Here is a 15,704-nt window from a genome sequence, read left to right on the forward strand (position 1 = left end):
GTGTTGCTGTTGCTGGAAACATGTACTGTGATCCTCGCTCTAGCAGGCGAGTAGCATCAGGCCTGTATTTTATTTATTATAACATGGAAAAGGAAATTAAATTGAATATTTAGATACAAGTCCAAATCGCTGTGTAAAAACCCTCCAGCTTTAAGGCTAGAGCCCCCCAAAAAATGACATGAAAGGCTCAACATATATCAGAGAAGATGGTCTATTCTCACCATGAACAAGTTGCACGGCAGAAATCATTCAGATATATGAAATCAATTGCTAATGTGGAAGAATATTCTTAATTATCTGATGTATACAATAAAAGACAAAGCCAGGCTGCAACAAATCAAAGATAGAAAAAAACTGTGTGCATTAGAAACAACTTGACACAAGCCATGCAACGGGTGTTTTAAAGAAATAACAGAAATGCACCGTTCCAGCTTTTTTTAGTCCCGATAGCGATATCTGGACTTTGGGTATCGGCCGATATTGAGTACCATTCCAATACTAGGGTTAAATTAATAAGCTGCATGCCTCACTGTGTGGAAGAGACTGGGATCATTCTTCTATGACAACAACGGTATCCAATAGCAGATCGGCTTATTGACCCCGATACCCGATCCACCTAATTGAGTCAGTGACGGGTCAATACCCGATGTCAGTATCGGCGCATCTCTGGTAAATAGCACATGAAGTACAATGATAAAGAATTATGGAAATGATGGGGAAATTATGGAAATGTAATGCAAAACACTAAAACGGTACTAGAGGCCACACTAATCAAGACAGCTCATGAACAAATGTCTGGGGAAAAGGAAATATATCTCAAATACTGTGTAAACTAATGATATAATAATAATATTATAGCTAGATTAATCATTGACAAGAATAGCAGTGAGTTGCAGCCCTGCAGAATACTTTACAGTTTGTAGTTGCAATAATAAGATAGAAATCACCTGAATTCATACAAATAAAACTACTAGAGTGCAGTAAAATGCCATAAAAATAATTAACTTAAATAAAACATCCTCTGAAATGTTGACCTATCACCTAAAAAAAGAGCATCAACACCCCTGTGTCCCGTGATAATTGAATAACTCAATGACAGATTGAACAAGGTTGACCCAGTGACTCAGATGCACCGACATGGAATGCCTCAAATTACACATCTGCCGGAGAATGAGGGGTGGAGCGGAGAGAGGGAGAGAGGTAGAATTACGTTTTAAGCGGAGATGCCGGCACGCTCGCTTGATAACAAAACCTTCAGATCTTCTCCGAAATAGTACAGCGTGAACTTTTTGCATGTTGGCGTCTTTGCGCCAAGAAAGGACACACGCGCGCTCGCGCACACACACACACACACACACACACACACACACACACACACACACACACACACACACACACACACACACACACACACACAAAACATATGCTTTGAAGAGATGGTGATTTACAGCTGTGACTCTAGAGTTCCAAATTTGCATTAAAACGTTCATGGTGCTGAATCACTACCTCCTTCACTGCACTGGGGAAAAAAGGGCAAAAATGCCAAAGAGACAGAAAGATGAATTGGAATCGAGTTCAATGGACACACCTGCAGGCAGCGAGTAAGGCCACATCTGAGCATCAGAGCAGGTGTCCCCACACACACACACACACACACACACACACACACACACACACACACACACACACACACACACACACACACACACAGCGTGGCCGGCAGATTCCTGCAGCTGTTTTCCCGGGCAGATGTGGACTGTTTTTACTGGACGCACATCTCTTACATTTGAGGAAAATTGCCCCGACAAATCCATGAAATGCACCGCTTCAATCAAACCCGCGTTAGCTTCATGCCAAGTCGGATTTTCACAGCTTGTACAACAACATGGCTGTCTCAAAGATTTTTTCTCACGATAGAGGGTGATGCAGAAATGCATGTTTTCATAAATAATCAAAAAGGGCTACATGAAATCTGAATGAGTCTTTAAAAAAAAATATCGAGAGAAAACTATGTTTGCATTAATTACATATTTGCAGCTGATATAACCATTTTACTCTGACATGAGAAATAAAGACTAAGGGCTGATTCATTTGACTGTGAGCACCAGCAAGAGCAGGACACAAGAATAATACAGAGCAGAAGAGACAGACAGCAGAGAAAATGACGGAAAGAACAAGAGCGAGAAGCGAACTGGAGCTTGGAGAAGGATGAGCGGCGACAAAGGCGGATCAGAGGAAGCCCTCAAAGCAGACTCCCAGAGCCGGGATGAAGGAAGCTCAGTGTGGAAGCAGAGGAGATGAAACACCATTTGGGGGCAGGGCCCCCCCGCTGCCTCGCCTCTGTGTTCAGGGCCTGTGAGCTCCTCCGCCTCTGAAGTGCTAAACACCCCCCCTCACACCCTGCAGCAAGGGGCACTGCACCCTACACCTCCTGCCATTTGGTGACTCAACGCAGGTCTGCACGCACGGACATGGTGAAATAGTGTTTTCATTGTGATCACATAGTACGTCGAAAAATAAAATCAGGGCTGCAGCAGACAACTGTTTTCATTAGCGATTAATCTGCTGAGAAATGTCTTGGTTGTGACATGCCAGAAAATAGTGGAACATGTCTATTGTTTGTCCAAATCCCAAAGTGTGCATTTATTATCACGTATGACAAACATAAACAGCAAACTCCTCAAGATTGAGAAGGTGGAGCAGAGGAAGATTTTCGATTTACTATCATTGAATAATACCAAGAAATATTCAGTCTTCACAAAAATAAGTTAAAGGCATGAACCACCTAACTTCTAATAAAACACTAAAAAACTGTCGGCTGCACAACTATGAATCAATTAGTCGATGACTAAATTAATCTACAACCATTTTGATAATTGCCATAGTTCAAGTTACAAGGTTAAATCATATTCTATTTGCTCTTTAATCTCAACAAACAATCATTAAATCATGAACTAAAAAGCTGATTGTCTGACTGAGTCTGTGGGCTGCAGCCAGTTTATATCAAACATAGATTTATTCGTTATTTGATGTTCAGGAGACCTGCAGAGCAAAGATTCCCAGACACATTTGAAGGCGTGTTGAATAATAACCATCTTATTTATCTGCACATTGGCATACGTGCATCTTTATAGGGACGACGTTGTTGGATGAGGGCCAATCCATAATAAAAATGTTGCTTTATGGCAGTGTATGCACCTTTCCAGCAGACAAGTGCAAACACACACACAGCAAATGTGATCTATGTTTTTAAAAATATCGTATTTTTAAGCAAGTTATGGAATGAGAAAAGTGAAGCACAGTCACCAAAAAAGCATCAAACCTCCAGCGTGTTTGTGTCCCAGATAAATGCGTCCCATCTTCAAAGCGCCTGTTGTTGCGCTGCGACCAAAGAGCGTATTGTTTCGTAAAACCGCATAATTTTAGTCAACAAAGTTTCCCCTCTAAAAATATAACGCTATTTGTTTGGTGTGTGTGCGGGGTTTGGCTTCAACACCAAGTGGCACAGAAATACCTCATCGTTGTAACGTTACACAGACACACGCGCGATTAAAACACACATTTGTCCTCCACGTTTACCTGCATAGTTAAGACTCCCAGCTCCTGGGAGGACAGCTTCTTCATCTGATCGGCCAAAACTTGAGCTTCCTCCAGGATGGAAAACTCCGTCTCGGCTCCGCAATATCCACAAGAAAGAGCCAAGCAGATTAAAGCGAAGCTCCAAAAAAAAGCCAACAATCCCCCGTGAAACCGAAGGTGTTTATCCCAGAGAGCAGCGCGCATATTCGGCGACAAACCCAGAGGTTTCTCCCCCGTCCGCCTCGCCATGATGGCTGTGAGTCTACAGACTGGAGAAACGCGGAGTCTGAACCTGGTGGCGGAAGAAAAACTTCAAGGGAAACTACTTTCACAACTTTGCAGCGTGGAGGACGTGTGCCCTTTCTCTTCGGTTCGAGTCTCCGAAAGCCCCAGTAACGGGAACCATTGCAGCTCCTCGAAATCCCTCAAGAGAAGAAAGTAGATCCATGCGTAAAAGAAGACACGGGTTTCCTTTTTTATCGTCGTCGGTGTTCCGTCTCCGGTCAGTCGCTCCAACTCCTGGAAGTCTGTGTGTGTGAGCCGGAGATTCACCACAATGGGGGTGAAAGTGGGAGGCGTGGAAACACAAGAGTCCTAGCGGCGCCTGGATCTGCGGATCAATGGATCAGGGCTCCGTGGTGCCTTCAGCTGCTGCTGGGGGAAAAAAGAGCCACCGGTAAAAACGTCCGGCGTCGAACGATCCTCCAAATACATAAAACCATAAAAAACTACTTCTTGATTATTTACTAACTATTTCATTTCTGGCTTAAAAGTCAAGTAAATGTTACTATCCTGAAACTTTTGTGTCTAGCAAGGAAAAACTTCTTCAAAAAGCCCTGAATGGGGAAAAAGGGTCTAACCTCAGCAGAGGTGCGTCAAAACTGCTACAATTGGACAATAAAAGCCTTCCAAGTGTAAGTTTCTCCCTGCAGGTTGCTAAAAACCCAAATATTATTTTAATTCTAGTGACTTTTATACGGTTTTTTTCCCTTTCTTATTTATCTTGAAGTGGTTAATAGCCTACAAAGTCTTTAGTTGTGATGAGGCTACAGGATCATTTGAGATCTTTTCTGCATGAAAACCTGTCAGTATGTGGGATCATGTCTTTAAACACAGTTGCAGAGAACAACACAGACTATGACAAGACACAACAGTGCACTTGAGGTAAAACTCCAAACAGGCACAAAGAGAGATCCTCCTTTGCTTTTAGGTATGAAACAAATTAACGGGTGACGTATGTGATAGCCTATCACATCTCATGCAGATTATGGATTCTGGGGAAAATAACTACAACATTTGAACATGAGTGAAAGCAACACTAAAGCAACCAGCAACCAGCAGAGACTCCAGTCCCGCAAGAATCCAGTTCTTGTTTTTGTTGCAGCTTCAATTTCCCTTTGGCTGGGCCGCTTTGAGGAAGAGCAGAGGCTCGTGTATTTGGGCAATTTCCATTTTGATATCAGACTGCAAAATACATTTTTAATTTGTTCAAGAATTTTGGAGTCAAGGCAGATGATGTGAGGCAATGAAGTTGAACAGCACTCCAACCCATCCCACAGCTGACCTCCTTTGGGAGATTGTCTTGTTAACCAATGTTGCACCCAGGCACAAAATATCAAATTCATGGCTATTTGTTTACTATTTAAAAAAATAAATAAATAAAATACAAGTAACAAGTTGTTCTTAACCATCTCTAGCTTTTAGAGACACCCTGTTTAGACGTACAGATGCAATGAGATGAAAACATACCTTCTGTGTAATGAAGCCTCATCTCATTTACACTAGAATTGACAGTTGAGTCTTTCCATTTTCTAACCCATAAACTTGTATAAAATCCACATCATGAGAGGCTTTTGAAGAAACCTTACAAATGATTACCACTGATGTGACCACTGATGTAGCTGTGAAGTGCTATAACTACTCACCTGTGTTACGCATAGGTTTACAGAGCAAGGTTTGACGTCACTTGCTGGTGAGTCGATATGTTATAAATATATCATTTGTATGTTTTAGTCAGTCTGTCAAACATGTTTAGTCACGATCTTGATCATAGTGAGAGGATAGCTGTCTGCCCACTGTGATCGTTCCCCTGAAGTATCGTCAGTCAAATGCAGACTGATATTTTTAGTATGTGGTGTCTAACAACATCCCATTGTGACATAAATATAGCAGTGGAGTGAGTCATTTTACTGAAAATACCAACCTGAATAGATGATGTGGACAATATTGATGTTAATATCATGGCTAACAGTGGTCCTTTTTCAGGATGAACTACTAATCACTGATATTTGTATTCATGGTAATGTTTTATTACAATTGTCACCTCAACATTCAATTCATATGGATGGCTCTTCCAGTTAAATACTAATACTAATAAAGTGTGGTTGATGCAGTGGACTAATGCTTTGCAAATCAGAGATCTGCAGCAGGAAGAGTTCCTGCCTCCAGACTTTGCTGGGCTCCTGAATGGGTCGTCTGTCTACGTCTTTGGCTGCAGCCGCTTTCAGATGTTTTCATGGCTGTCAGATTATTTTAGACACTTACAAACACAAGGGTATTAGTTGACTGGTTAGACGTAGTGCGTGCACCACATACATTATCAGTTCCCAGGAAAATCCCGTTTTTTTGTGTTGTTTCACCTTCAACTCCAAGTTCTAGGCCAAACTGTAGTTTATTAGCAAGCCATTCTCTATTTTTAAGTACACAAATGCTGACTGTTTTTGACAGGAATTAATTTCCTGAATCGGTTGCAATATTTGCACAGCAGAAAATGTATAAAGATCCTTGTGCAAACAGAAATACTGTATAAATTAACATAATGTGAAGCAGACTAAAATAAATCAAAGTGAAATCTAGATGCCACAACTTTTTAAAATGATATGGTCAATTTCTCCTCTCAGCCGCAGAGGCCGAGCTGACCTCATCAAAGCTCTGGTGTCGAGTTTGGAGGATTTTAAAAACCTGCTGAACTCTCTCTGCTCCACACCTGTTATTTGTGCATGCGTCTCTATCATAGACTGTATGTAAGAAGGGTCTCTATGCTTGTGCATGTGATCATGTGTGCTTGTGCGTGTGTTCGTGTGTGTGTGTGTGTGTGTGTGTGTGTGTGTGTGTGTGTGTGTGTGTGTGTGTGTGTGTGTGTGTGTGTGTGTGTGTGGTGCTACCACAGGTGTTTAGAGAAAGGGGTCAGAAAAAGACTCAACATTTGGCCCTTCTGCATTCTAGATTTCAATTAAGACAAGGGACTGTTTGTTAAAGGCTTGGTCAGTTAAGCAGATCTTTAATTTTCCACATAATAATAACTTCTAAGGATACAGTCATATTAGTAATATAATTTCTGCACCTCACCAATATCACTTAAAAGCTTATGTTTGATTTCTAAAATAACTAACAACGGGTATGATGAATACAACATGTCCAAATCAATTCTTTACTACACAGATTGTTGGCTTGTAAAGCCATAAAATGTATGGCACCAGTTTGACTTGCTCTCATTTTTTTTTCACTTGCATCATATTCAGTCTGCAGCTCAGCCAAAGCAACACGTCTGTCTGTAAAATTACCAATCCTGACTGGCTGTCTGACTGGCATGTCTCTGTGGAGAGAGCGCTGCTGGTTTATTCAGAGCTAAACATTTCCTAACACAAGAAAGCAGGTATAGGGGTCTTCATTAACAGAGACAGAAGGATTTGTTTTGCAGGACTACCCCATTTGCATTATTTTAATTACAGCACAGATCCACAAAGCCACCTGGTTTGGGAAGATAAAGGGGAGAAAGTGAAGCTGATTACTCCAGGATTCACGATTTGTGAATATATTAAATGAGATTTTGGGGTGAGATTTTGGGAGGTCCTGTTCAAAGCAGACAGGAAGACTCTGGGGTTTCACATCTGACTTCAAAGGCAGCTCTGACTAAGAGAGACATTTTTAATACACAGGAACAGGACATTTTTGGCTCAGGATCTAATATTATTTGTTACCTGTGGAAGTCAAGATTAAACTTTGAAGCCATATTCAGTCGGGTTAAACAGCTTCTACTGTTCTGTTAGGGGAGGCGTTGCTGTGTGTGAGAAGTAGACAATGCTACAACCGGAGTTTCTCATGCTGTGTAAATAAAGCCAAAGCCAAATGCAACTAAGTGAGTATGACAATTTCCCCACTGCAGTAATCAGTAAACACATGGGTTGTCAGTGACACATAGAGGCTTGTTAGGCATTAACAGCAACACTCCTTCGGGGAAAACAAGGCCTTTACATAACAAAGTAGATATGCTACACAGGTAGAAATGAACACCGATACACAAGAGGCACTCAGAATATCCACTGGAGAAGTCACTCTCAAGAATATATGCAGAGAGAGACAAAGAACACAAAATCTAATCTCTTTATGGCTGCATGCTTTTGTGCTCTGTTACATGATACTCTGATGTTGCATTGTTATTCTCATTTATATTGAAATTATATTGTATAGACGTCCCTAATGTTAAAGGAGGAAGAAGATGTTCACATAGAAAACACTTACACTTAGGACAGGCAAACAAATGGAAATGGCTTGACCCATGCCCGTATGTATGTGCACAGGCACTGAAAATGGTGATGATAATGTTTGGAATACTTTTAACATCTGGCTGGGTTCAAATTTTGGGAAATATGCTTATTTGAAGATTGATACAACTCTCGCGTCAGACCGTGAAATAAGAAGCTAGAGCAAACAGTCAAGTAGCTTAGCAAAAATACTGCGTGACGTGTTGATGTGTTTGTAGGCAAGCATTGTCCCTTGAAAGTACCCAACTGAAAATTATCATCTTTCAGTACAAACTAAGGTAATACACTGAAAAACATTCAATCCCTGGGTATCGTCTGGAACCCAACATTTTAGTTTCACGCTGAATTGACTTTTGTATTTTTGCTCTTTAGATCTTGATGCTGTGGTGGTTTCTTACAGCATGTGGACTACAGGCGGGTTACTTTTCATGTTAAAGTAAAGTAATAATACAAGTCACACCTCGTGGCAATAAAAGACAACATTAAAGCGCAGTCTGTTTAAAGCATAAAAGATGTTCTGTAACATTGAAAGCAACCTGCTTTGATCAATTATTGTAAAGTTGACTAACATGATTGATTGACTTTGGTTTTGATTCATTGCATGAGCATCCTCGCCTCTGCTCTTTGCCATCTCTCTCTTCAAACCACTTGGAGGAAACGTTTTGGGTGCAGCTGCTCTGAACACTCCTCTTTGGTTTAGACAACATCATCATGTTGAGGATAATCATCATTGATCCTCTCTTGATGTCTAACCAGAGACGAAGAAAGCAGAATAAAAAGTAATTAATGGACTACTATTAATATGCCTCACCCTTTCAAGGGCTCCAAACACCAATGACGTCCGATAGCCTAAAAGTGTAGAGGAGAGATCCTGACTGACAAACTTGATTTTTCTCTCTTGACGACCAATGGCGCCTCAGTTATAACCCTGTGGTAAAATCAGAAATCATTTTAGACGTAAACAACCTCCCTGTTCCCAGCAGACTCAAAGTCACTGGCAGCATCAGAGCTTCAGCTTTAGTCTTTGGGCATCCATCCATCTGCAGACAGGAAGCACTCCAGGGACAAACTAGCTAGCCAGAACTACCGAGTTCTTCTTAATGCTTGACAGAACCCTGTGATCACACAGCCGTGAAACGAGGACAGAGGCTGAGGAAGAAGAACAAAACTGACAGAAATGGATTCAAAAGGCAATGGGGTCACATTGTTTTGGGGTCACAGACAGGCATGGAGACACAGCTGTACATAGTTTGTGACCGTTACAGCATTATAACCAATGGCCTTTATAATAACAATGTAATATAAATAACAACAACAACAATTCTTTTTTTATGATATATGAACAGGGATGTGCCATGAGCATTTGGGCCCTTTTACCTCCTTAACATGTTTATTCTCAGGGTTATTAACATCATAATTAGCATTATTGACACATACAAGGGATTTGACACCGGTCTTAGGGTTAGGGTTTCAAGAACAAGATATAAATAGACATTTAGCTAAAAACAAGGACAAAAAAGCTGAACAAAGAAAGGTAAAAATAAACATGGAACTGTTATGAACATACAAGATAAAATATGAGATTAGGCTATTTATAACCAAATAATAATAATAAAATAATACCAAATATCTCTGGCAATTCATCCAATGTACATCCGATATATTTTAGTGTGGACTAAAGTGGTGGGCCACCAAACTCACAAACAGACATAGACAGACATTGCCATCCATAAAGCCACGCTGTTATGTTAAAAATGTGAGAACGATTGTATCAAAAGCAGATCAAGTAAATTAAAATGAAATGTAACTCGTCTGTACAACTTCTGTCTCTTGTGCTTTATCTCTGAAAAGGTGAACAGGTTTAGCTTGTACTTAAAAACTCCATTTAATAGTCAATAAAAGAGTAGCAACACTGGCAACACACAGTCTGCACGAACACTGAAACGGAAAAGACAGACTGGGAGAAGGATCTGATTACAACTGGTATTTAGATCCACTACAGCTATGAAGTGATAGCATAATGAGAGGGAACAAACTTCAAAACATCAGTACAGAAAAACATGAAGAAGCTGCCAGATAAAACTAAACCAATCATTTCACACAGGGAATCTGAGGCATTAGCTGCTAACCCTATTGGGTTTTAATTAGCTGCAGTAGTACCCATCAGCACACACATCAATATGATCTCTGCTGGATACGGAGAGCAACAGAAGGCAGGAGATGGAAAAATATAAAAGTACTAGTCTGCACCCAGTACACACACTACTCTGCTGCCACCAATTTATTTGCTACATGTATAGTGTGTTGGAGCAGGAGGGGGGGGTCGGTGGGTCTTTAAAGCAAGCACCAGTTACCATGGCAACATGAGTCTTTGAAGTTTTTTATCCCCCCTCCCTTTTTCTACAGCTGGATATAAGAACCAGATCTGCTCTACTCTCTCCTCCGTTTTCATTCTACCCCCCACCCCTCCTCTCACTCTTTCATTCCCTTTGCTACATCAAAAATTTCTCTTTGAAGACTTAAGCCGATTCCAAGTCAAACCCAGAGCTATTTCTGGCTCTATTCAATGCTGGGGCTGTGGCTTTGTGCAGTACTGTGTTTGACATCTGTGTGCGTGAGTGAGACCGAAAAAAAAATACGAATCACTGTGCCTGTGTATATGTGTGTTGAAAACCAGAGGAGATAGGTATACGTGTGTGTGTGTGTGTGTGTGTGTGTGTGTGTGTGTGTGTGTGTGTGTGTGTGTGTGTGTGTGTGTGTGTGTGTGTGTGTGTGTGCGTGTGCAGTAAAACACAACTAAACAAACTGTGTGATTACAAAGCTGCTTGCTGGTCTGGACCAATAATGAGAAATGTTGTTTCATGTGTTTGTGGGTGTGTGTGTGTGTGTGTTTGTTGCATGCATGTACAGACACAGACCTTTTAAAAAGAGATATCAAACGAGAAGGAGGGGAGTGAGGAGATGAAAGGAGCGGAGAGGGGAGGACAGGAAGAGGGAGTTGGGGGTAGGTGAAGAAAAGAAGTGAGGAGCACTGAAACATGCCATGTTGTGTCATCATGGTTTCACACAAGTAAAGATAAAATATTAATCAGAATCGGCTCCTGCTTGTTATGTGGCTGTGCATTTTTTTGTGGATAAAAAAACAAAAAACAAAAAAACTTACTCACAGAATATCCACACACAGCTCACACTTAACTTACACCCACAGATCTGTGATTTACAAATTCTGGTGTCAATCCTAGACATTTAAACAAGGCCCAGTTTTATTTTGAATGTAATTTGGTGTGCACAGCTAAAACAGTATCAATATGTACAGTACATCTGAAGCTTGCAGTAATACAAGTTGAATTTGATAGAACAGCCCACAAAAAAACACACAATAAATTTAGTGGTTTAAAGGAATAGTTCAACATTTTAGGAAATGTACTTACAATTGGACGATCCCCTACCAAAAGCGTTTTTGACATCCGTCTCATGGAACAGATACGCTTCCATTTTGTTAAATGTATTAATCCACGCTGGCTTGGCAAAACGTGCCCCTGACAGAGACCGTCTACGTTTTTTACGGTTCAAATCCATTTTTGACACGTTGAGTGAAGCGTAATCTGTAAAGAGAACTGTTTCAATTACTCAAATATCCCGCTGTTTTGCTGACAGACGGACGGGCAGAGACGTTTACCAAAGTGTGGATCAAATGACAGAACACTCACGTCTCGCTAGTTGGGATCCCCAGTGAGAGTTAGATAAGAAAATCAATACCATTGTTATGTCTGTGGGCTAAAAATGAAGCCACAGCCAGCAGAAATAACATGTTATATCCTGTTTGTTTCATTTCTCTACTAACTGCAAAAACGGTATACTGCATAACACATCACATATGACAATCACACTGTACATTGTCAGATACAGTATATTCACATAATGAATATCTTGCAGAAGAAAGTTCTTCTTAAGCATTAGCAATAACTCATTATTATTAAGACATCGTGGATAGTCATTCTTAAAGTATTTAAAAGTCAGTGGCGAATACTTTTTGTTCTTTGCCAAGCTCTTGGCAAAGTTGTGTTGTGGTCTCATCTCATTTTTAAGTCTTTATTCTTAACAACTTATCAGGAGGCAGGTTGTAAAAATGTAACTCCTTGTATTTGACATTCATTAATTCATTCTGTGATATAGTTGGAAACAATAAGGCTACTTTGTGTCAAAATTTGAGAGCTCCATCATTGAGGAGTCCATTGTGCAGTTATAGCTGCTGTCGGCCTCATATCTTGCACAGCAAAACAGCCAATTTGGAGTGCTCTCTATTGTATGCATGGATGTGTAAAGAGAACTTGATACAGCGTTCATTCCAATGAAAGCTGCTCAGTGATGCATTGTATTGTCAGGCTAAAACCTAATTCACTCATAATTATGTCATACTGTCTTATATTAGGCATATCTCCCCAAGAGCTTGTCTCTCTCTGCCTCTCGTGAAATCCAGCCTTCAGCTTCCCAGCCAATGTTGACAGAGGCAAAGTCATAAAGTCATAAAGTAAGGCCTGCAACTATTCATTTCCAACAGACGGAGGCAGAAAGACAATCACACGAGGTTGTACATCTTCAGACTAAACTTGTGTATCTTAATCTGAACTTCATTTAGTATCTCTCGCTCTCTTTTGCCAGCTAACTGGTCTACATTTAAAATGTGACCCTCTCGGGACTGGTTGAAATACAATCACTTGGGGGGGGGGGGGGGGGTTTACAGGGCCCCAAACCACTGCATTGCACGGTTTAGTCCAGTGGTGAGTCGTCACCGGTTCACCTGTTGACACGTTGATTTCTAAGATCTCCTTCTTTCAAAGCATTTAGAAACAAATTGGCCTTCTTTGATATTGGCTGTAGCTTCATATTTAATGCACAGAATTAAGTGGTATCAATCTTCTCATCTAACTCTCCACAATAAACTGAAGAGGTGTAGGCATATTTCCAAAAACTAAATCATCAAATTCATTATTTGGGCTTTGATTAAGGCTTCTCAAGCTATTTTTTCTAATTTCAGAAAGTGCATGCTTCAGATATATATATAGCCTGTTATCTGTACAGTAAATATGCAGCTACAGCCAGCAGTTGATTAGCTTAGTTTGGCAAAAAGACCGGAAGCATGGGGAACCAGCTAGCCTGGCTCTCTCCAAACGTGAAAAAAAGTCGGCCAACGCATTAACCCCAAGAAAAGCACAACTTTTTATATGGATTAAACAAACAGGCAAGCGATTTCTCCCGATTTCCAGTCTTTGTGCAAAGCTGCGCTAACTATCGGCTGACTGCAGCTTCTCATACAGTACAGACATGAGACTTGTTGTGATCTTCTCATCTGACTTTTTGCAAGAAACCGAATAAGCATTCCCCAAAATGTCAAACTAACACAGGACAGTACAGCTGCAGTCTCTTTGAATACTGCAAAGAAATCCATTCACACCTTTATCACCAGGAAACGGGAGAGCGATCGTAATCACACATCTGATCTCAACAGTGATTCTGCACAGAGGAGTTGAAAGAGACCTTGAGCCTAATGTTCACAACACACTCGCTGCCTTTAATCCAAATCAGGACTTTTCCACAAAGGCAGTTCTGTTGAGACTGCAGTATTGCATTGGTCACAGTGTAAGAGGGACGATAAAAGAAAGAGCATTTTTCAGAGCACAGCACTGTATGTTTCCCTGCCAGCTACACAAAGCAAAACCTCCCTCAAAGCATTCTTCAATTAATTTGCTAAAATGGATGACTTCTGTTGCCACAGAATTACTGCAGAATTCCACCCTAAACAATAATTGCCATGCAATATTCGTTATTTGGTTATCAAAACAAAGGCTGTTGTTGGAGTCCAGCTATGATATTTCATAATCATCACTGACTCTGTCTTGTTTTCCTCGTCACAGATAAGTTTACTTTACGTTCACAAACTCTGATTAAAGTCTCCCAAGAGGATCATGAGGGAGCATTCAGTTTTCAGGTGGATATTCCCTGTGATGGCCCTGGTGGATTCTTCCACCATGACAAGAGGTATTATACAATAAAATGTCCTGCTGAGTTTAGACTGTCCACTATACAATTAAGTCTTTCTTTCATCACTGTCATAGTCCATATGCCACGCGTAGTCTCACTGGGTGGTCTCATACCACTTGTATCATGTATTGTACAAGACAAGCAGATTTACAAAGTCTTAATTTAAACAAAAAAGCTGAAAATTAAAAGTAATTTGGTTTTCTGCCGCAACTCACGCAAAGTAAAAAAAACAAAAACATTAACACTGCATGTTGTATATTGCTCAATGCCTATAAAGTGGTGTTTTATTGTAATAACAAATGCATTATGCCGATAAGGGCAGCAAACTATTTTTCTTCTTCTTTTTATCAAATTGCTTGATTGTTTAGTCTATACAATGTCAGAAAATAGTGAAAAATATCCATTGAAATTTTAAAGTTGCCCAAAACCAGGAGAGATTTAATTTACTTTGATATGAAACTGAGAAAAACAACAAAACGTCATATTTGGAAGGCGGTAACTGAGAATGGTTGACATTTTAAACAAGTAATGAATTATTTATAGAGCAATTTTCAAGCAAATAGGCACAAAGCACTTTACAAGATAAATAATGACGGGACAAAAGCAGCATTTTTTCACAGCTGCAATAAATAAAAGCAACGACGGGCGGTAGAAAGTATTGCGTCTTTTATATCTACAGTAATCTGCAGATAATTTAGTTTCATTTAGTTTTGTCTCTATGTAGAAAATATGCTTTGTTTTGTAAGCAAAGTGGCCAAGGAAACTTTATGTATGTGATTAATTGACATTTCAAAGTGACCCAGAACCTCTAGGATCCAGGGGCCTGACCGACCTCCCCCTGCTGCCTCAGGCCAGGAGGGGCCCCAGCGAGGAGAGAGATCTTAGACTTAAGGCTGAGTGGAACCAGACTCGGGGGTTTTGTTGGAAAGGAGTTGAAGTGGAGAGGGGGAAGTGAATAAAGAGCGGCAGGCCTTGCCCTTGGAGCCCCACCACCGACACACACAGATGGAAAGCATTAGACGTCCATTCCAGCACAAAGATGGATGGATTATCAGATAGAGACTCTGTGTGGAGTGGCAAGAGGGGGAGGAGAAAAGAGGAGAACGAGTGTAGGGTAAGAGATTGAGTGGAGAGGAGAGGGGGAGGGGAGAGTGAACAGGGGGAGGAAGAAAAGGAGAAGGGCAAAGGAGCGGATTCACTTCAAACAACTAAAAACATTTTGCATATACACAAGGATATTTTAGAGCTAATTAAATTAAGTTTAGGTGGATGCAAGGACAATAAAGACAGTATACACAGGGAATTGACATTGCCTCATGTTGCTGAATTGTCAGTGAAGGAGGCAAAATCAAGTTCAGCAAAGAGCAGAAATTCTTGGACCCATTTCTTATTTTGATTTGTTTTTCACCGTCTGAGTTCAGCTTGTCAACACTACCAACTGAAGCGCAACATTTTCATAAGGAGCAAGTTTTCCATAACACATCTGCTTGTATTGGAAAGAGTTAGTAAATGAAATGGCAACTCAACCTCCTTTTTGAC

General features: G+C 40.6%; 1 protein-coding gene across 2 annotated transcripts in view; it reads right to left on the reverse strand.

Annotated features, from left to right (window-relative positions):
- The window catches only part of cachd1 (cache domain containing 1), an 80,521-nt gene extending 76,415 nt beyond the window's left edge, over positions 1–4,106 (reverse strand). For both annotated transcript variants that reach the window (XM_068707629.1, XM_068707628.1), the window contains exon 1: positions 3,580–4,106. In XM_068707629.1, the coding sequence (XP_068563730.1) occupies positions 3,580–3,828 (249 nt within the window). In that variant the 5' untranslated portion in view covers positions 3,829–4,106. The remainder of the gene's footprint in view (positions 1–3,579) is intronic.
- Between the last annotated feature and the right edge of the window lie 11,598 nt (positions 4,107–15,704).

This window comes from Cebidichthys violaceus, unplaced genomic scaffold, assembly GCF_023349555.1.
Source record: "Cebidichthys violaceus isolate CVI_PGR_0920_01 unplaced genomic scaffold, fCebVio1.0.p SCAF_13, whole genome shotgun sequence".
Classification (NCBI taxonomy): domain Eukaryota; kingdom Metazoa; phylum Chordata; class Actinopteri; order Perciformes; family Stichaeidae; genus Cebidichthys; species Cebidichthys violaceus.